The following is a 25,659-nucleotide window of genomic DNA, read 5'->3' as shown; positions in this document are numbered from 1 at the left end:
CATTGGCATTTTAATAACCTATCCATCACAGAGATATTGAGTCCATATATAAGTAATATGCTATTATTACACAATATAAATAATACTGATGGGAATGGTTTTCATTGTTGCTGAGCAGCGAGGGCTCCCTGGGGATACTTACAGTTTCTGAAAATCATACCCTGATATATTTGCATTCTCCTGTGTGTGGAAGGCCAACCACCACCGGTACTCGCTGGATAAAACACTCTGCAGCCTTTCCACAGGCACACTGGTGTGTTTCCAATGTCCTTATACAAATGCCGGTGTTCCCAGTTAACAGCCTCACTGTCTGCTGCATGCTATGTATTGCAGCTAAAATTTGAGAAGCAGTTTGGATTAATGCGTACAAATAAGCATGAGAGACTCATGACGGTTACTGCTGCTTAGTCTCTTCTGAAGTTACTTTTTGATTCAGTTTGCTTAGATTCCTGGCAACCCTAATTGGGCTTAACTGAGCCTGTGGTGAAACAAGTCGGCACAGGCATTGTTTAACGCTTATTTGAAATCTGTAAAAGAAAGCAAGCAAATGTAAGTTGAAGACTCCTGTGGATTTCTTTTTTTTCCCCACAAACAACAATAGTGTTGAACAATTGATCATGTGAGTGTACCAAAAAGCTCAAATCCTCCAGGTGTTGAGAGTCACGGTGTTGAGTTTTTTTAGGTTGTCCTGCATAAGGAGTTCAGAGAACAAAATCTGCTTACTGCAAGGAGAAACTTAAAGCCCGTTTTTTACTTTCTGTGAAAATGTTGTGCACATAATTCTCACAGCTCCATGGCTGGCTTGCGCTCACTAGGTCAGTACAGAGGGAGCAGGAGAGCACTTACACACTCTGGGTTGCTCTGCAGCAGTGAAAAAGAAGGTCATTGGTATTACTTACACTAAGTATAGTATATTCCTTAGAGATGGATTTGATTTTCATGGGATTGAGCAAGTACGTTTATTAGTATGTGTGTTTGTGAGTATGCCTGCATACATGTACATGCATGCACCATATAAGCATATACGCCACTTCTAGTAGTATTCTGGGTTTGGCATTAACCGTAAAACCTCAAACCTATTGTAGTTAACATTAGTAGTGTCTTCTCCACGTGTGACAAAAGTTTGAAGGGGTGAGAACTCTGGTCTTTTAATGAACTTTAAAGCAGAAGAATAGCAATTTTAACTAGTATTGCTAACTATTTACATTTTGTTTGTGAGAACCTAATGATAGTGGATGGTTTATTAAAATAAGTAACCCAGTAACATGGGAAGTAGAGTCTGATTGAATTTGTCGTTTTCATAGCCAGTTAATAAAGCACCTCAGCGGTTTAATAGAAAAGAAGCCGCTGTGAAAGTTATTGCATGCTGCACTGGTGAGCTGGGGAAGGCACCGCTGCCGAAGTTAGAACCACTTTGTTCTTTGCTTCCCTTACCCGTGACCCCACCCAGTGCCTCTTTAATGTCCTCGGGCGTTCCACTACCTACACAATTTGTACTAATTATGAACATGGATCCATTTTCAGCAACATGAGTTATTGTGATATTCCCATATTTGCAGTCATGAATTGCAAGTAATTCAAGGGTAGATGAGAAGACTAGAAAAGCCAGGATTTGAAAAGTAGATGGCATAAAGCTGTTCATATCAGGCCCAAAATATGTGATTTGTTCCATGTTCTTGCTATTAGCTTATAGCTGACAAAATACCTTTTTCTTTTCCAACTGTCATTTTATTTTATTGAGGATTTAATATAGGTATTATGCAGCATATGGAAAGCTCAAATGCAAAACATGAAATACAATCATTGTACAGCATTTGCCCAAACATGGTAAGTAAAGAGATATATTGCTGGAAAGTAACCAATGGAGAGGGGGGTGCATAGCTCCATTGCCAATTTGTCTGGCTGCTGAAGGTGATCATCCATGTAGAAGAGAGATTGCTGCATAATGTGTACATTAGAGAACGTGCTGTACCGAGCACAAACTGAGCCTTCCGTGACTGCAGTAGAAACATAGCTGAGGAGGTAATTTCATCACACTTGTGGCATTCTTTCCATCATATTAAATAAGAAATATATATGTATGAATGTATAAGCAAGAAAATATATTTTGTTTCATGGAAACCATTGTGTGATTCCATTGACACAAACTCCTAACACAATAAATATTAATATCATTCCTCATAGAAAGCTTCCTGAAAGGATCCCTTCCCCAGCAAGGAAATGGGAAAATCTCATCCTGATTCTGTGAGCTACAGCAATGCAGAGAGGAGTGGTGTGACTGAAAACAGAGCAACTTGTTTTGGCATGCTCTGCCTTTTCTTTGAGGTTGTTTAAATTATTGAAGAGTGCTATGAAGTGCTTTTTATCTTCAAGTTGATCTTTGTGAATTATATTTTAGCAGTAATATTAAAAATATTTGAATTGTCTAATTTACTTACAAAACCAAAAATCCAATTCCATCATTGTCCCTTGCATACAAAACAAGGTACCTGGAAGATGTGAAACCATAATCTCAGACTAATCAAAATGTGAATCACTTTACTATATAATCTGTAGTGCACTGTGAAGGTACCTGACTGCCTTTTGTAGAAAATAAATTTAAAAATGCTAACAGCAAACCAGAATCATTTACACCTCTGTAATACATTTTAGTCTGCACCTATGCTGTGATGCACTTTGTGGTAATTGACAGTAAAAACTTCAGTATACAGGCTCCCCTGCTGCATGAATTACAGTTTTTGCTGTTTGTGGTAGTTTGTTCATACTCCTGACTGTTGTCTCCTGATATTTAAAAGAAACCCTGCTGTATTCTTAACACAGTGAGTTTTTTAATAGTTGGTTCGTGATATGAAACCTTAACTAAAAAATGTGACCATTGGTTGAGAATTGACTAATGTATTTGTAGCATTTTCAAGTGAATGAGTTTGATGTTGTAGTTTATAAACCAGATTTATTTGTTTTTCTGGGTTATTCTCCTGGATTAAAAATCTCATTTCAAATAGTATTCGCTTGTTGAAAATGTTATCCTCACGTGCACTTACTGATATGAGTTGCATTATCATAAACTGCCTCCACATGTAACTTGTGATTCTGTACCAGTTGTTTTACCTGGTTCATTTTAATGGGTGTCATGCTGAATTACAGTAGTTTCTTTTTGGATTTTAGGTTTGGGTTTTTTTCTTTTTTCTTTTAAATGGTCTAAGTTAAAACCGAAGTCTTAAATGAGCCTAAAGTGGAACAAAGATTTTATTTTGGCTTAAGAGTTCCCTGTTTGCCTCAAAATAAGTGTTTTATCCTTTTACTTCAGCACAAAGTCTGAAAAATATTTTTCAGTTTTATCCAAGTTGATTTATTTTCTAAATTTTGTTCGCTTGTTTGGAAAAAACTAGAAGCTGCATTATTCAGACAATTCTAGTTAATAATTCTTAAATACATCCACCCAGTGGCCTGAGTCAAATATATGGTGTTAAGAGTCCGTAGAGGAGCTGGTGCTGCTGCACCTCCTGCCTCACTGCCCGTGGAGCGTCTTCTCTGAGCCTAGCGTCTTTCTTCTGTTTCATTCTGCATGGTTGAGAGGGGAGATTGAAATAAATTGTCACCTAATCAATGAAAAGATTTTAAAAATGCAAAAAAAATAAATACAGCATGAGAGAGAGAGAAGCTATGAATGATAATCTGTAACCTAGAAGACTCCTACTTTGGATTAACATTTATATTTTGGTTAGCAATTTCTTCCTCTGACGACTTTGCAGCCTTTGCTCCCAAGGCCATAAGCTGTTCCTGGTGTATCCGGCGCTTCATACATTCATGGTGCTGTTAGGACGAATACCGTTCTCCCCATGGGTTATTCAGGTACTCTTCTGGGACTTCACACCCCTACTAATGGGAAACCCACCCTTTTGTAGCCCTGAGAGCCTGGAGAGGCAAATGAAACCAGGTGCGAGTAATTCAAACCAAAATAACTCCATTAGCAGAACCTGGAAGAGTTTCTAAGATGGTCGCTTTGCTGACAAGTAAACTGCAAAGAAAAGATGAAAATTGAGTCTGACTGGAAGATGGAAAACTGCTTTCCCTTTGCTTCGTTTCTTTTTGTGTACAGCATGAATGCACAGTGTTTGTTGCCAGGCATGTAAGCTGTTGACCAAAGAAGCAGAGAAGAATGAGGACTCTATTAGAGAAAGCAAAATATTTAATTGTTATTTTTATAGCTATTTCTTTTCTAAGCAAATCTTCATATTCTAATGTTTCTGTGACTTTTCACTTTTCTTTCTTACATAAATGAGAGAATCAGGTCAGCTCAGTTCCCACATCTAATGGCTTGTTGACAAGGGAAAAATTAATCAGAATAGCTACTGTGGAATAAATTACTCCAAAATAGCTTCCCCATAGATACAGTTATTCTGAAATAAGTGTGCCCTTTTTTCTGATTAGTACTTATTCTGCCAGACCAATGTTTGTCAAGTTTCCCAGGTAGACAGCAGTCAGCTTGTAGAAATTAGTACCTTCCAGAAAGTACCTTGAGTCCTTGAACAAGACTTGTCACTGCCGTAACCGTTCCACCGGCAGAGACCAGCCCTGAATGGCTACGCCTAACCACGTCGGAGCCCTCTGCAGGGGTCTTCACCAGTATAAAGCAAAAGCAAGAGATTTCCTTTTCTTTATCACCTTTTCAAGTCTAGTAGAATTCTTTAATTTGCAGTCATGGAGAATCTACTAGTAATTTAATGCTTTTCAGTTCACTTATTAAGAACATAGAGAGTTTCATTCCATGGACAAAAAGAGGAAACAGTAAGAGGAGATATTTTTTTCCTTGCAGTTCCAAGCCTGCTCTTCAGGTTTCAACCCAAAAAGCTCTTTTTTTTTTTCATCAGAACACAATGAAAACCCCTCTGGTTCATATCGTGAACTCCTCCATCCGCTTCCCGTGTGGTTTTGTTTAGACTGGAGGCCCCTTATTGTTTCAGCTTACTGATTTCCTTGTGGATTTCAACAGCTTTCTAGGTTTTCCTGAATATAAAGTGACTGCTACACTCAAAGTCAATAAACTCAACGTTGCCCTGTGAAGTTCTTCTCCCACCGCTGGCAAACGCCTGTTGTCTCCAGGACTGGGGGAATGTGGAAAGAACTTAGAGCATGCACTGACCTGTAGCTATGCCAGCTTTGCTGGATCTGAGGGTCTTAGATTATTGTTGCTAGCTATATACAGTTGCCCTTGGCTCATCATCACAAAAACTAGCCTGCTCTATCTGCTTTCCCAGCTGCAGTAGGATAGATTTGTTAATATTTTTTGCTTAGCCAAGCAATTACCTTGCTCAAGGTCAGGCAAGGATTTTTAGATTCCAGGAAAGCCCATTTCATTATACTTGTTTGTTCTGTAGAAGGGCTTTTGCTTTCTTTTCAAAGTGAATATTTTATGCTGTTATTTACTGAGCATTCACACAGTGCAGTGTGCTCTGTTGAGAAAAGAGCAGAGTTGGCTGAGGGTTGGTCTCGCACCCATTAAAGTCAATGACAAAACTACAGCAGCTTCCCTGATAACGCAGTTTGCCCTGAGGAGGTACGGTTTTATAGGCACCAAAGCGTTGGTACGAACAGAGCATGAAAAGTCAAAGCATGAAGTGAAAATATCTGACAGTATGTTGATCCTATAGCATTCCGATTGTAACACAAGGGAAATCCATACAGTGATATGATGACTCCACATTTATTCAGACTGACCTTGTTAAAAATACAAAGAGATGTCTTTGTTGAAGGATACAATGCCTTAATCTTGTTTTATATGCATTAGTGTGCTTGTCAATCCAAGCAAGTTAGCAACTGCTAAGTCATAAAATGGATGTTTAAGAAGATAGTTGGACATTTTACCGTACCTTATTAAATCTGTTTCTGGTTGAGTATGTGATTTAGGCAATTTGGACGTCTAAGCTGCTGGTAGAAGCAATTAAATGCCAATAGCCCAATTTTAAGTTTTATTTAGGTGCTTAATTTAGATGCACTTCAGTACTTCACTTTTCATCATAAGCTTTGGACATTTAAGTAAATTAATTTCACCCACAAATGTTGTTGCAAGTTTGTCCAAGAAGAAATGTAGATTTTTGAAAAAAAAATCAATTTCCTGTTTTTTGTATTTCCATTCACAATTCCAATCCTATTTTTCATACTTGAAAATGGAGAGAGGAGGAATAGGTTTATTTTCACTTTCCAAATTTGCTTTCCTGGTGCAAACATCCATGGAGAAGACTGTGTCTGTCAGGTCACTGGGATAGAGCCTGCATCAAGGTGTGTATTTGTATATCACCAACTACAAAAGGAGTATAGTCATGATTCTGCCCTTTTTGGATCATTCTAGTATTGCAACCAATAAATGAAAAGTAAACATCCTAAAGCACTAATAAAACTATTGTAGGGCTTAAAATAGAAGTCAGACAACTGTAACAAGTACCTTTTTTTGCTACTGTAGTGAGGATGCTTATGAGAGTGAGATAACATTTCAGACTTCATTATTGCAGACTGGTTAGCAAGTGTATATTCTTCACAGGTGTGAACAGACAGTATTGACAATAAAGGACTCTTAGAGATATCAGCTGCACAGAGTGGATCGCGCACCCGTTGGACTAACAAGCATTGCGTAGTGATTTTCTTCTGCCTGTTCTGCAGGGAAGACAGTCCTGCTCTTCCCTGTTCACTTAGTTTGTAGGTTCTGTTTTCTCAGTGTCGTGTGGGGATTTTATGAGGTGGTACAGTGTTAATGACTAGAGAGAAATACCCATCCCGGACTAAGCGTATACGTTAATGCTTTATTGAATTTGAATGTGTCATAATCAGCATGCCTTCCAATTGATTAAATACCTCCTGTGCTCTCCAGTAGTAAACACGGTGCTTTATTCTCAGAATCACTCAATTTCCTGAACTTTCCATTCTCTCCATTTTAGATGGCTTGACAGACTGTGTAGACCCTGACTGTTGTCAGCAAAGCAATTGTTACGCAAGTCCTCTCTGCCAGGGTTCGCCTGATCCCCTTGACCTTATTCAGCACAGCCAGCCGCCTTTCTCTCAGCATCCTCCAAGGCTCTTTTATGATCGAATCAGATTCCTTATTGGGAAGGAAAGCACTCATGTAATCCCAGGAGATGTCTCATTTGAGAGCAGGTGAGTTTTCTTTTAGACAGAAGACTTTTCTGAATATTGAGAACTGCAATGAAATTATTTAACCAGGACAAAACAGTGATAGCTGGATAGCTGAGAATTCTTCACTGGTGGTCAAAAAATACTTGAAAGGATAGCAAACGTTTAAGTCCCAACAGCTGAGGATCTTGTTTATCAGATTCTCATTACTACCTATCTAGTTCATAAAAGTGTCACAGCAACAAACTCTACTACTCTTATTAACAAGACTTTGACTGTTGTGGAAGGTAAGCTATCTCATTTGTACTTGTAAAATAAGTGGGGGTAAGTTCAGCCCTTTATGCTGTAGATGCATATAATGGCAGGAAGCAGAACGAGTTGGATTCATATGCTTTGTATTCAGTCACCTTTCTGGCCAATAGAATTTGATTGGTATTTATGGTGTAATAAATTTAACGTGTGTCACTTACATATAATCCAGCTACCTAATTAACAAACTTTTTTGGTCTTACTACATGTTGATAGACCAGTGTGGACTTTACCATTTTGTTCTGCGGGTTACTCAAGCTGTCGTGCAAATAGTGGAGTGATCTCTGAATGTTGGTGAGATTGGCTTGCCCTTTAACAGGAAAAGACTGTGCAATAGGAAAGGGGCACTTACTTGCTCAGAAAACCTGGTAACACATATTTTCTTGAACATTTGAAATATAGGGGCACATAAGTTTTTATGCTGTAGTTCACTTGGGAAGCTATAACTTACATGCTGACAAAGAGATCCACAAATCATCCACATCACCTAACTATTACTCTGTCAACTAGGCCTGTGCATTAGATAAACCATGTTCCAGTAATAAGGGCATAAGATTTTTTTTATTTTCACAGTACAGTATATAGCACTTAAGTTACAACCTCAACTTCATTCCATAGCTGCGCACAAATTCAGTGCACTTTCTCTTTGTAACTTATTAATTTTTAATAAAGTAAATATGTAAACAGAGTCTTTATTGATCTGAAATACCTAAACATTTAATCACTATTAATAATGTAACAGGATGTCATAAATATGTAGAACAATAGGGCATGAAAATGAACTCCGTGAAGAGCACCCACCTGCCAATGGCGGGTCTCTCGGAGTGTGTCTGGCTGACGAACAGTGCCGCTGCGCCTGGTGCAGGGTCCGTGGCTGGCTGTACGTGCCGCGGAGCGTGCTGCAGTTTAAACCAAAAGGCACCAGGGAAAGATTTTCCTCATCAAAACGCCTCGCAGTGAGGTGTTTTCAGAGAGGAGGTGAGCACTCCAGTCGCCTGTACAGTGCTCTGTGACACTGCAAATGTTAGCAGCCAGATTGCGCATAATCCTGTCACGTGCTTTTGTAGATGTAAGAGCTGATCTTTTAAAGCTATCATTGATGGGATTTAACTTGGATTTAAAAGCTTTTTCTGAGTATTTCGTTTCTTTACCCTGATATCTGCCATGCCTTTGAAGAACGAAGAGCAGCGAAGGCCCGTGTGTGAGCAGCAGCCCACCCTCACCATGGTTTGATACTTTATACCACTAAGGAATACGACTTGTACTTGCATTGGTGCATTGTTCACACCCCAGATATCATTTCCTCCCACTGTAGAGAAATTACTAGTTAGTTTGGCGAGAAGATCATTGGGATTCAGATGAGGCTGTCTGTATCTTTGGAATCAGGGCAGTGCCTGGAGACTTGCGCTGTGCCATGTCTCCTGGGTTTTGTCAACAGTAATCTGCAATGTACTGGGCACCCCGAGGAGTTCATCAGTCCACACTTTGCTTGATCCTCAGGTCTTCCAGGCTGTTGAAAAATTGCTCATCCATAAGTCAAATATTATTAAAAACTGCCAGAATTTTCCTCAAGGATGAGAGATAAGCAGAGTCTCAGAAGGAGGCAATAGCTTAGCTGTGCTGCCTCTGTTCAGAAATCTTCCTCTGACATTGTCAATCTGACTGTCATCTTGTGTCTGTTCTTCTCCTGGGAAGTAAGATTACTGAAAAAAAAATACAGAAAGACAACTGTTACTACAGTAAAAAAAAATCAGAAGTCTGTGATCCTGCCTATCTGGTACAGACCAAAGAATATTTGGGGGTTTTTAATCTCCTTTTGGCTATTGCTGAAAAGGTTGTGTCCAGGCAGATGATATTAACTCATGGCTGCCTGCCGTGCCACTTATTTTATAGCATTGGTGGTTCAACAAGAAATGTTGGAAGGATTGGATGAAATAGTGGCATTCATTGATTTCAGAGCACTGGCGTCCACTCCCACTGGTGCTCAAATTTTGCAAAGCCCTATCTGGTTTGGTTTTTTTTTTTCCCTTTGCAAGAAGTCTGTGAGACCATTAGGAGGATTAAGGAAGAAACATCTATCCAATGTTTTCAGTCTTCTGGTTCAAATGACATTGTGCAGTGTTTTACTGTACCGTAGGTCAGTGGCACTCCAATACAGGTGATGTTTGCATGAATCTCACTGTAGATACAGCCAAAGTGATGTTGAATAGATTTGGGAAAGCTATCAAAAAATGGTGAAGATTATCTCTGTCCTTCAGACTGAAAGTGTTTGGTCTCTGCCATATCCTGGCATTTTTAACATCATCTGAAATACTAAAATTAGTTGTTCTGGCAACTGCTGGGACATCTATCCTTTTGCATTTGCATCTTAGACTTTAGCTTAGATCTAATTTTTAAACATTTGGCTTCTACAATGCAGTCAGGGTGTTGCATTGAGCCATGGCTAAATACAACACCAAAATTAGTGTTAAGGAGCTAAATGTTTTCAAAACATATTTTGCTTTTTATTATGTCAAAGCTATGTCATTTGTACTGGGTTTTTGCAGACTCCCAACTTAAACAGTGACATGCTGAAAGGCAGATCAGACGCGTTCTGAATAAATGGAAATGTACTTGGTTACATCAGGAATGGTTTTGACCTACTGCATGTAGCAGGGTGTAGCATATTATAATGTTTTTATCAACTTCTGTTCTCAGGAAGGTTTTTAGGTTGTTTCTTTGCTGAGTATTTTTAATGCATACTGCTGGCAAGCTATTTGACTCGCTGCAAATTGCCTACAAAAAGGGTCCAGTGTATGGTACTGAATTAATTACCCTTCAAAGGCTGCTTACAGCAACATTGTCAGCAGGAAGAAATGAATGTACCTTACTAGCCTTTAGCTTAATTTCTCTGATTGAAGATTTTAATCAGAAATGTAATACAGTAAATGACATCTTCTGGTAATGTGACACTTGCGAATTCACAAGTTGCTTGACAGAGTTCCACATCTGAGCCTAATGTCTCAGCCTGAGGTGCTCAGAGAATATTGGAAACTTAACACACAAAACAAAAGCAAAAAAATAGCAGATAAGTAGCAGTAGAGCAAGGCAGAATGGTGGTGGAATAATGAAATGCTTTACAAGTAGTGAAAGAATGCATCTAGAATTTTAAGCTTCTATTTATATTTCAAATTAGACATGTCAAACAAACTGCCTGATGGCAGAGAGCTGAGACCCACAGAGCTGAGATCTGCAGTTACGTGTGGAATGACCCATGAAGCATTGACAGAGAAATCCTACTTCTTTTAGGCCACCTGCAACCCATGGGAATCTCTGCTTTCTCTCAAAAAGCCAACTGCTCCCTCTGGAGCTGCAGATTTAGTACAGCTTGCCAGGGGACTAGAAACATTTTTAATGCATTTGAAAACACTAAGGCAGCTTATCAGGGACATGTTCCTTCCCAGCTCCTCCAAATTAGAAAAGACATTTTTGCACTTACTTTCAAGTTAAAACAACTTGGACGGCCTTAGTCCAGGATTATGCAATCGTTGCAAATAGGTGACTGTTGGACAGGTAGTATGAGTTACTATCCCCCATGAGAAAGAAAAGCAGGCCAGTCACAAGTGTGTAGAATAAATCTTAGAGGCTGAGAATGGAAGAGGGACATACAGCACGTTGAGGAGGCATAATGATCTTTAGAGGTTCCTCTGTTAAAATTAAGAAAAGCAGAGAGCGGTAGCAAGGTCCACAGCTCATCTGGAAAGAGAGTGAACGTTGAAGCAAGGAAGTGTGATGTGGCAGTTGAGTATGAAGTGGCATCACAGCAGGGAACATGCTCTAAAAGCTCTGGTAAGGAAAGGAATTAAGTGAGGTCTTCTGCAAGTAGCAAAGCTGCAGGAAACCGGCATGCCTCCGGGCATGGTGGTCCGCTTTGTGAGCTGTCAGGGCATTGGGAGAGGAGGGAAGACCTGCTGCAAACTGGGAGGTTGGTTGTTACCTCCCTGAGCCTTTGAGATTAGTGCTGGTCATAAAGTAACCGAAAAATGTTTTCATACTTGCAGTAAATGCAAAAATTAAAACTAATTCTGATCAAATGCTTAGTCAGAGATTTAGTAGGTGCTGGTAATTCAAGAAGAGGCCAGAGAGTAGAAGACTCTTCAACTTAGAGTAAGTAATAAAAAGACAGTAAATAATGAGGACAAATGTGGCAACACAGAGGCAGGCTTAGAACATTTAAAATTTAAAAGATTGCAAAGACAGTTCAATACAGATAAATGTAGAATAATGAGGTTTATGAGTCTTTATCACATACTGTAAATGTCTGTGGCTTGTAAAATATGACGAATAAAAAAGGAGCAAGAAAGTTGAAAGATAAGTCTCTCAATATCATTTATGAATAACGAGAAGTAAAGTGAATGAATAGAGGAAAGAAAGACTATGTATGAAATAATGAAGACTGATGAGTTGTTATCGCACAAATCTGTGTGCTTGATAAAATATGAGGACAGAGTAGAGTCAGAAGACAGGTCTGTGTGGAATGAACAAACAGGAATACAGGAATAATGTACTGAATAATGATGTCTTAGGGGTCTCTCTCTCACACCAATGTGTGTTGTAAATATACGGAGTGCACTAATAAAGGGATTAGAAGAGGAAAGGCAGGTCTGTTGATGTTAGAAATATGAGGAAACAACAGAAACCGGTATTTTCTGCTCTAACAAATCAAAGAGTAATTGAACCTGGCTGTTCTGTTGCGTGAGTCTTGTGAGTCTGTTGAGACACACAAGAGCTTGACTGCCTTCAGTGGAGCAGCAGGTTTTGCCCACAAACAGGGCCACAACCGATTTAGTTAATGTAGAAAACAAACAGGTGGTAAATCAGAACTCTGTTTTGCATCCAGGCAGTAATGCAGCCTCTCCCATTCCTCTGGGATTTATCAGCATCTTTGCTGAAAATCAGCATCTTTCTATGTCCTGGGAGCACGGAACTCATATTAGCAACTGTGGTGAATGGCGTACTCGCAAAGGGGTTAATTTTTACCAGTTGCATTTTCTCAGGTCATAGTCAGCTGGGTTTGATGATATCATAGTCATAAATTAGTGTCCTGTCAAGTGGCTTTGGAGAATGGGACCTTATGAAACAAGTCAGAATTTTCAGAAATTTATGGTCTCCAATTTGTGCGTATGATTTCATTGGATCATGATCAATTAATGTCTCAAGGGATATTTTTTAAATTCATATATAGACTCCTAAATAACTTTCATCTGAGGAGCTATTAAGTTTTTCCATTACATATTCACTGTGCAAAGGTAGGATGTATCTGTTGAGGTCTACCATGAACTTTCAAATTGAGAGAGAAACATAATGTCTAAATTTGTGCTTATAGTTTATATTGAGTAATTAATGCCGGTTACCTTTAGAAGTATTCTATGGGTTTTGACCCTCAGTGTCTTAACATTATCAGAAGACTTCTGCATACACTGTTCACTTTGTTATGTGAAACTACAGTTCCAGGAAATACGTGCAATGGTATCATTAGATCCCAAGACCTGGGTCCGTTCAGCCGGTGGAGGTATGCTAAGGTAGTGCACCTGACAGCATGGGGCAAAATACTGAAAGGTGTTTCAGTGGAATGTAGCTGCGTAAGCCCTTAGAAAATCCCACTGGGTCCTAATCTGCACCGTGACGGCATTTTACATCTTATTCCTCATCCTTGATGAGACTTGTCTCCTTTACGTTTCAGTCTTCAAGTACATAAAAGGCTAAAGCTAAGAAAAAGAGAGTAATTTCTTCACGATTTCTGTGGCTAGGGTGAAAGTAACGGTCTTTAGGGGCAGCAGCGGAGATTCAAATTAGACAGTAGAAAAACTTGCCATGAGTAAAGCACTCATACAGAAGCATTGGAATGGGTTACTTGGTGAGGTTATAGAGTTAGACAGGCATCTGTCTGGAGTAATGTAGGTATAGCTGATCTTACCTGCGGCAAAGGAATGGACAAGATAAAGGCTTGTATTTCCTTTCAGCTCTCATTTCCTATGATTCTGTGATCCTGTTAGCCTCCGATTAGAGCCACTTAGTAATGAGTTCACTTTCCTGTCCGTTGACTTTGATGCGTTCTGCTGTGCTGCCATATTCCGACCTCTTTACTGGAATGGGGGGATTTTTATGCTGGAAAGTGGGTGCAAGTCCAACACATCCCAGAGGGAATTTAAAAGGGCATAACATGTGATGGGGGATTGAGAAAAATGTATGTTACACTTGATTAGGTGCTTTCTGAATTTACCTATATAACTTTCTGAAGTTCGGTGAAGACCATGTGTCTCACTGATGCCTTATCACATTAGTTCAGCTTTTTTCTAATAGACAGTAAAGCCCTATTCTTAGCAGCAGAGAATGAGGTTTCATTCTCCCTTTCACAAATCATCACCCCCTAGAGCTGCAGCAAGCTAAATCACGCTCTCAGTGAAACCTTCGCAGTGCTATTCAATGGCAGAACAAAGGGTATCCTGAAATATAGCCGGAAATGGAAATATATTCTCGATACACCAGCGATTCACGGGAGAGTCTGTGTATAGTCTTCATGAGATAATGGTTTTTCAAATCAATCTTTTGGACTTGTTTGAATTTTCATTCAAAATCAACAGTCACAATGATATCAGAGTAGTTCTTTCTGTCTGGGACAGAAGTATAGCACAGTTTCTGAAATCAATGCCCTTCTCACCCTCCTGATGTGTCTAACATGTTGCCTTCTACTCTTTTTGTTACAGACGGGCATGTGTCATTCGAGGCCAGGTGGTAGCAATAGACGGAACACCTTTGGTTGGAGTGAACGTCAGTTTTCTGCACCACAATGAGTATGGATACACCATCAGTCGACAAGACGGAAGGTCAGACTTTCATGTATGGTCTTTCACTGGTTTAGATTTGTATGGTTAGGGCCATCTACCACCTTCTATTCATGTACAAAATTCTCATAGACATCACTGTTCATAGTGTGGATTGAGGATGGCATCTGGCCCTCTGCTCTGGGAGCACATTTGGTTAAAACTCTCTGCCGTAAAGGGACCAAAGAAGAAAGAGAAGAAGAAAAAACCTGAACAGCAACAAGATTACAGTGACATTCAAACACCTGGAGTCAAAATGTGACAGTACTGCTGTAACAGTACCTTCTTGACATTTGAATATTTTCACTAGTCAGGTTTTCCAGAGAATTCCCCGTCTTCCCTCTTTTTTTCTGTTGTTAAGTGTGAATCTTCCAAGTAGTTTATTAAGGTGTCAATGAAGTTAACTCCTTTAGTTAGTCACCTGAGCCACACAAGTAAAAGTGAGGACAGACTCTTTCCAGAGCCAGAATGGTTAAATTGCTGTTCCACAACCAGTCCTGAGCAATCCTGGCTTCCCCTTCTTCCCCAGCCCCGTCGGGCTGAGTTCAGTTCTCAAAGAGAGATGAAGTTCCTATAAATTCTATATTGCACTCCAGGGTTGGCCATCCATTTGCAATAGGGTCATGATTTGCTCCTGAACTTGAATTAAGCTGCTAAGGGCAGTTTAAGACTTCATCTTCCTTGGCTGTGTTGTGAATTACAAGAAATCAGAAGCTATCTTCCAACAGGGAAAGAGTGTAATTTGTCACTGTTTCCACAATCTTTTTTTTGTTTGGCTTTGGCAGTTTATAAAAGTAAGGAGCATGCATATTTATTTTACCTTAGTTTATTGACTTTCAAATCGCACTACTGAAAGTTAGTAATTATCATTTCCTGTTTACGCTAGCCTGGATAAAGTTGTTGCATTAAAATCTGCTACCTGTATTTCGCTGTGGATGTAATGGGTGTCATTTGGGAAATGTGATGAGATATGCATAATTAAGTCTGACTTCTTATCGCAGTTTGTTACCATCAAAAGCCTCCATAATAGACGCATTCAATAATGCAGAGTGTGAGGTATCTATTTACATATTACCTTGTGTTGCCTCACTGTGGATGTCAGAAACTCAGGAAATTGAGACTCTGTATACCGTGCCTTCTGTGTCCCACTGTTTTGCAGCCCAGATATGCCAAAGGTTCTTCACAATAGCTCCCAGAGGATCACCTGCCTTATGTACAAGCGCTGATTCAGTTCTCAGTGCAATTAATAGGCATCTTTCCCAAAAATTTCATATCCTGCGCAGAGAGGGCTCCCGCTCAGTGTACTCAACCTTTTCCTCCTGCTACTTTTAGAAAAAGGGAAAAGGATATGTTAATAGAGAAAAGGCCTAACGGATTTTAAGACTTCTTATTCTGCGTGCTGTACGTGCATAGATTATGAGTAACATCCCTTTTCTGGGCTAGGAATTTCTTTTCATATAAACCAGAGTAGCTGGGTCCACACTTTTGTTACAGATGACTCGTTAGGATTGATTCTAGTTGATAAATAGAGGGGAGGTAGGCCAAGTAACAGTGAAGTACTGTACCTTGCTATTGATGCATACAGGGAGAAAGCACAGAGAGGTAAAGCTTCTTCGTGAATACCAAGGTGATGCCGGGAAGGTGTACTTGAATGATTTCACAAAGTTAAATTAAGGGCTGTAATGAGCAACATAAAGTTTTTGTTTGTGATGCATTCAAAGTTGTGGTAATATGATGATAAAACAAAAAGAAACAAAGCAATTCGTTTTCTCTTTTCCAGTTTTGACCTTGTGGCTGTTGGAGGCATCTCTGTCACTCTAGTTTTTGACAGATCTCCTTTCATATCTGAAAAAAGGACGCTTTGGTTGCCTTGGAATAGATTTATCATCGTAGACAAAGTTGTAATGCAAAGAACAGAGTCGGACACACCATCTTGTGACATCAGTAGTTTTATCAGCCCAAATCCGATTGTACTCCCTTCACCCTTGACAGCATTTGGAGGGTCCTGTCCCGAAAGAGGAACCGTTATTCCAGAGCTACAGGTAACGAAAAGACTTTCAAATTAACAGTTTGTTCAGTTGCAGAACAAGTTCTAGACAATTTTAGAAGATGGTACCAAATAGTGAGCAATTAACTGCTGTGATGTTATTCACTTGTCAGAATAACACCAATGCATATCTTAAAGAGATAAGATGTACTGTTTCACAAGATGCTTTTCTCTTTTTTTCATTCTTTATTTTTTGTTAATATTTTAAGGTGCTTTATTTCTTTCCTCCAAGTAGAAGAAAGTGGGGAGTCCTAACATGATTTATTATTGAAATCCTGATTTATTTATAGTGATGCACAAAACCACTCCTAGGTTACAGACAAACAGTACAACTTGCCCATACATCAATGTGAGACATGATCCAAAATGCTTTGAAGACTCCTAGGGATGTTTCATCTGTTCACATCTTCTAGTTCTTTACAATGGCATCTCCAGCTCTATGTTAGCTTCTCGGGTTTTATTACTTTCTTTCCAAGGTAGAGCAATTTTAAGATGATCTTTAGGATTGTTTTTATTTAAATGTCTTTTTTTTTGACACTCCCTTAAGTGTTTAGAAGCAGTTTCTAATTAACCTTGTATTTAACTGTTCTTTTATTTGGGACTCAAAAGAGGTTGTATGAGTCAAACACCCAACAAAATACAACTACACAGGTTTCAGATCATGTTAACCCCCAGAATTTTCAGTATGTTGTTTGAGCAGCTAGAGTTCAAGCAATAAGGCCTCTTTGGGGTCCTCTTTAAATTTCACTGAGCAAGTCTGGAAGATATGTTGGAGGCTACCTGTAGGCGTGAATATTTCCAACCTTGTCTCTTTTTCTCATAAAAGTGTTGCTACTGATTAAGAGCCTTTATTCCACATGTAAGAGACCTCTGATTGAACTCAATTATGTCTAAACATCTCCATAACTATTAAAAACATTATCATGTTTCAGCCAGTTGATGGCCATAGTGTTGCTTCACAGAACGTGCTAAGTGAAACTGATGAACATAAATTAAGAATAACTGATGCACACTAGTAAGAAAAAACTGGGTCACATTACTCCACGTGAGGTATTCCTGGGTCTTCTTTAAACAGCGAGGTACCCGAAGATGCAGTCTACTCAGAGAGGAACTGCCCCCAGTCCTTTTTTTGTCATTGGAGGGTTCTTAGAGTGTTAACTTTCACTGCACAGTACTGGGAAAAGAACAAAAAGTAACCCAGCATAATAGGAGAAGGAGATATATTAGCATGTATTAATGCATGAATATTTCTTCCTGCTTTTCTATTAAAAAAATGAGAAGAGATGTCAGATGTATGACAGAGGGGGCAGCTGGGATGTCAGCAGGAAAGAAGGGGAACACTGCAAATCAGGAACAATAAAGGGAGCAGGATTTCCCTGGCAACACTACATTTCATATGTCGAAACGACAAGTGCTGGCAGGCCTCCAGCTGTACTGCAGCAATCCTATGACGGATACTGTGTAAATACAATTGTTTTGAAAATGAAGTAATCTATTGTTAAACAAGAAAAATTTAAAAACTGGAGAATATAAACAAAACAATTTGTACTTTCCCAAGCTTGACGAATTTAACATTGTGACAGGTTGGCTTGTTATTACGGAAATATGCTAAAATCATTAACCTTATTGAGCACAGTCTAGTTTTCAGTGGCTTTTGAGTGACTGCGGTGGCATCCTCCAAGAAGCTGCTCTCTTCTCTTGCCGGCTCTTCCTCACAGTCTGTCCTAGAAGAGCTCCTTTCTCTCAGCAGATCACAAGACTAAATCCCTTTTTGTAGCTCCAAGGCCCACATCATTCAAAAGGTCAAGGCCGAGTTTCTTTTTTTTTCCCTCACAAGCTCACAGTCTTTGCAGTCCTTTAGTTGCTGAGGGCTTATCTTCATTGCAGCCAGGAACTGATACTACCCCACAGTGGGCATATCCAAGCCAGCTTTAATCCAAGTGATTCAGACAGCGGCACTGACAGCAGTGCCGTGGGATTTGCACTCTGTTGCACACCCTGGGGACCTACCTGTTAGCTAGATGACTCTGACGCCCAGACAGTTTCATCTTCACTGCCGTGTGTCCCCAGTTAGCTTGTTAGGTTCCTTATGCTGCGCCTTCCTATGCCATGCCCCTTCTTGCTGGAGCTTAGCCTTACCGCAAGCACTTCTGCACAGAAGATGGTTTAGCAAGAAGGTTTGTTTTCTTTCTTAGCTCTCCCCAAGTCAGAGTTATTACCTCCAAAGCAGGATAGTATCTTCAAATCATAATGTAATATATAAAGTGTGTGCGTATTTACAAAAAGTTTTTAATTGTATTCTGATTAAGAACACTTGTTAAGTAAACCAAATAATAAAGCCAAGGTAAAGCTGTAGAGCTCATATGTGTGAATATGTCCACAGAGATAGTGTTTGCTCCTCAGTAGATAAGAGTAAAGCATCAGAGGAAGAGGCTCTTTATCAAAAATAGGCAGACCTCCATGCAGTCAGTTGACCAAGCCGTTTCCAGCGTTGGACGTTTTGCAATATGCCTGGCTACTGCATTGCTGAAATAAACACAGAAGACATCAGAGTTTTGAGCGGTACTATGTTCATGTCATGATTGTGAAATGTAGAATAAGCACCTGCTGTTGTTATTATAATTTTGCCTTTTTCTTGGCTATAGATATAATGATGTGGTTTTTTCCAAGGTGGTCCAAGAGGAAATCCCAATTCCTTCGAGTTTTGTGAAGCTGAGTTATCTCAGCAGTCGAACACCAGGGTATAAAACTTTGCTGCGCATTATTTTGACACACACAACCCTCCCTCCTGGAATGACAAAAGTCCATCTGATAGTTGCTGTTGAAGGACGTCTGCTTCAGAAATGGTTTCCTGCTGCAGCCAGTTTGGTGTACACATTTGCCTGGAATAAGACAGATATTTATGGACAGAAGGTTTCTGGTCTGGCCGAGGCGATGGGTACGTAGAATCACCTTGATGTAAGCAGAAGCGCTTGCACACACATCAAGCCAGGAAAATATGGCTTATAAATTTTGTTGCTGCGCTTACATTCTTTTAAATCAAATGCCTCTTTAGCTAAAGTGACTCGTATGATTTCCTCAGAACATTTATTTTCTTGTTCTTTCAATGTCATCTTTCTAATTTAATCAATTTGAAAATCCCCTCTTCCCTCGGAGAATGGTTATGTACTAACGGCATTATATTCAGCTGTCTTTGGGTTTGAATGTTACTTTGAATATGACCTTTGGTGTGTCATTGTTTCTGTCATTTTTTGGCTGTGACATTTAAAATGTCATTTCCACTTAGGGTTTACAAAATTCTAACTTTTAGGCATCCTTTCTTACTACATTTCACATCCCCAACAGTTAAAACTTCTTGATTTGTTGTTTAAAGATGTTTATACAAAAATCATCATGTTTCGTAGGCTTGCTTTACCAAGCAGCACAAGCAGCTATTCTGAGAATTGCTACAGAAGTGCTGTCTGTGCAAATACATTTTATTTAGCCAGGCATTTTTTTCGTTAATTTCACGATTTGGTTTTTAAAAGGCTTGCTATTTTTTTAATTGAATTTGGGGTTATGTTGCATAATGGACTAATCTTACAGATAGTTTCCATTAAGATTATTTACCTTACCAGCAAAGCTTAGCATTGTGAATAAGCCCCATTCACTTCCTTAGCAGTTTTGTTTTGCTTTTTAAGTCAGGGGAATTATAGCAAGCAGCATTGGCAGGATCAGGCTATAAAACAAGAATAGCAAGGGCTACAAGGAGCCATCTACCCTCGCGAGGAATATGCCTCATTCCGTATATGAAAATGCTGTTCTGAGGGGCAGCCAGAAGCTCTCTTCAGGATCTGCGGTGTTGTCCATACAGGCAGCGTGCCTGCAAATTGGCCCGTGCAAAGCCAAAAGGTGCGATCCAGGCTATGCAAGCTCTGCAGCTCCCAGAGCTGCTAGTGCATGACTGATATCACGTGCTCCCAGCCCGGCAGTCTGAGAGGCAGCTGCATGGAGAGGTGATGGGAGAAAGGAGGAGTATAGCACTTTCCTAGTCATTTCTACTTAGAGAATGATGCAGACATAGCCACTGGTGTCCACAAAGGGTTATGAGACCGAAATATGGAGTGTGATTTACATCACGCGATGCACGTAGGAAAATACCAGAAAACAAGGAGTTTATTCTAGGGCTGTGGTCCCACAGTCTACTTCAACAGATACAACTGCAGGCTGCTGCCAGAAGGGACGTTCCCACGTTCTCTCCTTAACCCTGGGCCACCACTCACATTCATTTGATTGTGAAATGAGCCAGATCAGGAACAAATTCAGCTGAAAACTGAAGCAACCAGAAAATAAGTGATAAATTTTCAGCTTCATTAGTTTCCTGATCTGCTATGAATGCTAGCGCAGAAGCGCAGGTCTTCTCATTCCAGCTGTAGCTCGCACATTGCATTGGCCTAAAGCGATCAAAACTCCACCCTTAGCGCAAGGTCTCCTGAATTGCTGCATCATCGATCGTATCTGCATCTGATCTACCACATCTGGCTCACATCTGCAGAAGGGTGGACAACTTTTCAAAGGGGTCAGTCAGGTGCCGGCACTGACACCAGAGAGGGCACTGAACGTCCCGGGTATGGCACGTGGCGGGGAGCAGGAGCGCCCTTTTTGGCCCGTCTGTCTAGTGAAACCTCCTTGTTAGGGGGCAAATCTCACCCTAGCCCGTTGCAGGTATAGATTGCTGCTAGTGGTTTGTAGCGAGGGAAGGTATTAAATGGGTCGTTGGCGTCGCTTACACATATTTGTGCAAATCCAGAAGTGAAAAAAATTTCCAACGTGCCCTTTGGCACTCCCGTGGGTGATCAGGCAGGACCAGATGGGTCACGGGTGCCACCTGGGGCTTTCCTCGGCACGGCTACACGCGCTCTGTGTTCAGAGTCTGTCACTGCACGTTATCGCTCACGAGTTTGAGAGGGAACAGTTGAGTATGCCTGCTCCCTCTGCATCATTTAAGAGTCTTCTGATGATCATGAAGTCCGGTACGTATCTGGACTTTAAAACAATTTAAATCAAATACATAACATCTTATGAAATGATACTGTAGTTACAGATTTCCCAAATTAGAAAGTAGATGAGCGTAGCATGTTTAAATATGAATAAAGCTTATGCAATAGTGCTGGATAACAACTTTTAAATTATTTAAATGGTGCTTAATTTTTTTCCTTAAAGTTCGGGTTAATTATGCTTCTTTCAAAATAAAAGCAAAAATCTTTATATTTTAAATGCATTGTTAGCATGCTTTGTTAGATTCCAATAAAGCTTTATTTAATTTGACACACTGTAGTACTCATGGACCTTTATCTGCATACATTATATGAATTTTTGTCAAAATAATTTCCTCTGCCAGTATATTACCAATATTTAATAATGCATTCTGTTCAGTTTTCATTTTAATTAAATTAAATTGCAGCAGGTTGAAGTCCTGGAACTCAGGAATATAACTATCTGCTTTTGGTTTTATAAATACTATAAACATCTATCTTTATTTTTCTTCAGGGTTATTGACAGAAATGATCACATCATAACCAGTTACAGAAAAGAAGACTTTCTGAGCGTATTTCCACACACAAGTGGTTCTGTTTAAATTTGTTGGAGAAATGTTTGCTGGTGTTTGTCTAGTCCCCAAGTCCCTAACAAGAGGCCATTTTCTCTTCTCAGAGTAACAACTGAGCTGATAAAGTAACATTTTTTCTTCTGAATAAAAAAACATCATGTGGATGTTGACACACAAAACCTTGGTGGCAAAGTCTATGGTCCCTTGTAATTTAACACAGGAAAAGGCAGGATTTCAGTAAAAGCCTCAATAAATGCTCCTGTATAACTCCATACATGCTCAATCTTACTCCTGCAAGCCTTTGCATCCCACACAGCAGCATGAAGTGGTGTGCAAGGACTAACCCTTCTGGGTGTGAATATAAACCAGCTCTCAAGCAGTCTTAGGTCTTCTCAGTTTATTACTCTACTTGTTCCTTTGGTTGAGTTCATTATGTTTGTTTTTCGAAGAAGAAAGATGCTGATAAGTACAAATATTTCAGGAGAGGTTGAGGTAGAGTTTACTGTCCTGTTTAATAGTGTCTTTTATTTCTTACCTGTATTTTGGCAACAGCCCTTAAACTGTGATATGCTGGCACTACTGAGAAATTATTGTTCGTTCTTCTAAGTAGTTGTATGAAAAGAATAGATTTTTGGTACAGATGATTTCAGTAAATCTTTTGAAATCCATTTTGAGACTGCAAAGAACCGTACTTGCTGGCTGTTAGTGTCCAAAACCATAGTCGCTACAGTTCTCCTTCATGCAGTGAAATCTCAGTCACCTCAAAAAAGGGCTATAGATTAATTTGACCAGAAAGTAAACACCCCACAATGAGAGTAAGCTGAGATTATAATTCTGTAAGTGAAATGACAATGTTTTGCAAAACCTGCCAGTAACAAAATGCATATTTTTCAAGTGGCGGTGCAGTCACTTAGTTGACTTTACAATTGTTATGCTTGGCCTTGATTACTTTGCATGCAAAACAATTGACAGGAAATTTTCATGGATGGTACATCAGTACCTCCAGTTAGACGGTTCAGGAGACCCTGCTTTAAGATCACACAGATATTCCTTTTTGGAGCATAGACTGCTTTCATAAATATATGTAAGTATTCACAGAAACATGGTTGTAGACACATACGAAGCGGGCGTATGTCCCCGTGTCTCTCACTGATGGGAAGGGACAAAAAGGCAGCTATGCACAGAACTATGAGAGCAGGGAACAGTGAACTTCTGAGAAAGGGGATGATAACCTCTAGAGAGTATTTGGCAGCTCAGAAACATCCGCTATAGGCAAGGAACAGCAGACGCTTTACAGTGTTAGCTACAGTCCTGGTAAATGTGCCACTGTGGATCCATTGGCACAGATTCTCAGACGGTGTAAATTGTTATACCTCCCTTGACCCAGATATCAGCACGGTACCTTACAGCAGCTGATGAAGCGTCCTGTGCGTCTGTAATGGTTCACTGAGCAAGGCTGAGTGACTTTGTATTATAGGTCTTTACTCTTTTCAAGTATACACGTCTGACCCAGGATTGAACGTGTTAAGTGCATGACTGGAGGAAAGATGCTAACATGTAGGTGGCAAGTGTGAGGTTGCCTCATAGGAAAAATCTGCCCTTTATCTTCTCTCTGCATTAACACCTAGAAAATGGCGTGTTGGGTTACTGAACCTCGATGGCTCATCTCAGCACAGGATGCGGCTGTTCTAGAAGAAGCTCCATGCCCGTAGTTGGGCACTCAGCCCAGGGAGTTACCCTGAAACATTGGTGATGTTAGTCATAAGAGCTCCTGTAACAGAAAAATGGGGCAGAGTGGCTGCTGGACCCTCAGACTGAAACCTATAATGTTTGAAACATACAATATTTACAGTACTTAAGGAGATGTGATTTTTACAAGTCAGAGTTTAGCTGCAAAAACAGGTTCTTTCTGCTAAAATGGTGAAGCAGCTCTAAGTGAAGTTGCTGTAAGGAACAGCTTTCAGTTTGCCATAAAACATTTATCTTACAAACACAAATGCTCCCTGCTATAGCTGGTCAAAATATTTCGATTGCATCCAGTAATGGAATTTAGATGGTATTAAAACTATTTATGGTTCAAGTACAATGTACCTAAAGCTGCTACACAGAAAAAGTGAGAAGAAAATACTGAAAATGTCAGAAAACCGTGGGTTTTAAAATATTTTTTTATTTTGTATGTTAATATTTTTAAAGACATTTTTATTTTGGAAAGGCTGAACTATCTCAATATTTCCTAGATCAAATTTTGGGCTTTGATGTCAAAACTTTCTTCCTTTATGAATGAGTTGCACTGAAATCTAAAAAGGTTAACTAGAGGAGATCAATAACTTCAAAAAAAAAAAAAGGTTGGTATATTAGAGATACCAAAATTAAATTTTGAAGAGGGTTTTTTTTTTTTGTTTTACTGAAGTACTAAAGGGAAGGTTTTTTGGTCAGTTTGAGTGCCCCCCAAAACCACCATCCTTAGGGAAATACAAGATTTTCAGCAGGTATTTTGGCCATCTGTAGAGGGGAGCAATGTGATGTGCAAGCCTGTTAAGATAACTGTTTAATTCTAGACATTTTCAGCTTGGCAATCCATTTCTGCCTAACTACAGTTTTTACAATTAGCGAACAAATTAAAAATAGTTTGTTTTAACATGGATTTTTTTCTATTTAAGCTGTTATTCAGGTAATTAGCAGAAATGCAATAAACAATCAAGTCAGGAGTCATTGGAGGAGATTTATACTCTTAAGAAATCCGTCACTGATACAACAGAAAATTCTCTGCTTTCAAACAGTAGTAACTATAGCTGTAATAACATACTAATCTCTTAAAACCCTTTTTAAAAAAAATACCATTCAACAATAGCAATCAGGCAGGGGAAAATTAGTGGCATCATTACTTGACAGATGAATATCAAAACCTGGAATGAAAAATTACCTAGTAGTTCACAGAGGAAAAGGTAGACTGATAGATCTTTAATTATTTGTTTGCAGTGTCGGTGGGATATGAATATGAAACATGTCCTGATTTTATTCTGTGGGAGAAGAGAACAGTAATCCTTCAAGGCTTTGAAATGGATGCTTCAAATCTGGGAGGCTGGTCTATAAACAAACACCATGTATTAAATCCACAGAGTGGTAAGTCCTTCCTTTATTAACTGGCCATGCAGAAGAAGAATACAAATTTTAAAGGAATTAATTGTTCAGGTTTTAAGCGTTACACTTCCTAATATGTAATCCTCTTTGAATGTGCACCCTCATTTATTGAGAACTGAACTGTAAATGCCATCTGAAAGGCTATTTTTAACGTTCTGGCTCCCAGGTATTAAACATTAATATCACTAACTCTTGCGATCGCTAACACATTGCGGTCATTTGGATGGGAAAAGGGCATACTAATTTAGGTTTGTTCTCTCACTGTTGGTATAGAAGTACCACAGTTTAGGTCAGTTTATAGTGTGTTATATTCTCCGTGAAATGTCTACACCCCTAATTCATCCTATGACTAACATTGGTTAGTAGCATCACAGCACCAGGGAGACAAACCGTGCATAATAACAGACCGGCTGAGCGAGAGGTAGCACTTCCGAAACCACGCTGCCAGTCTGGTATGCGGAAGCTTTTGCGGCTACCCACTCTGTGGAGAAGCGCAGTAAGTTACTCTTCAGGGCAAGCAATCCAGCACCTTTCGAAGCATTAGAAAAAAAACCTGTAAATACTTTTTGTGTCATAACATTAACCCT

General features: G+C 39.5%; 1 protein-coding gene across 1 annotated transcript in view; it reads left to right on the top strand.

Annotated features, from left to right (window-relative positions):
* Nucleotides 1–25,659, top strand: part of TENM1 (teneurin transmembrane protein 1) — an 840,514-nt gene that overhangs the window by 745,107 nt on the left and 69,748 nt on the right. The window contains exons 17-21 of the mRNA XM_050901608.1: nucleotides 6,933–7,149; nucleotides 14,181–14,300; nucleotides 16,078–16,339; nucleotides 19,015–19,282; nucleotides 24,911–25,054. Of these exons, the coding sequence (XP_050757565.1) occupies nucleotides 6,933–7,149; nucleotides 14,181–14,300; nucleotides 16,078–16,339; nucleotides 19,015–19,282; nucleotides 24,911–25,054 (1,011 nt within the window). The remainder of the gene's footprint in view (nucleotides 1–6,932; nucleotides 7,150–14,180; nucleotides 14,301–16,077; nucleotides 16,340–19,014; nucleotides 19,283–24,910; nucleotides 25,055–25,659) is intronic.

The sequence above is a fragment of the Gymnogyps californianus genome, chromosome 9 (assembly GCF_018139145.2).
Source record: "Gymnogyps californianus isolate 813 chromosome 9, ASM1813914v2, whole genome shotgun sequence".
NCBI classification, from domain to species: Eukaryota; Metazoa; Chordata; class Aves; order Accipitriformes; family Cathartidae; genus Gymnogyps; species Gymnogyps californianus.
The sequence above is the reverse complement of the archived record's forward strand: the minus strand, read 5'-3'. Positions and strand labels throughout refer to the sequence as shown.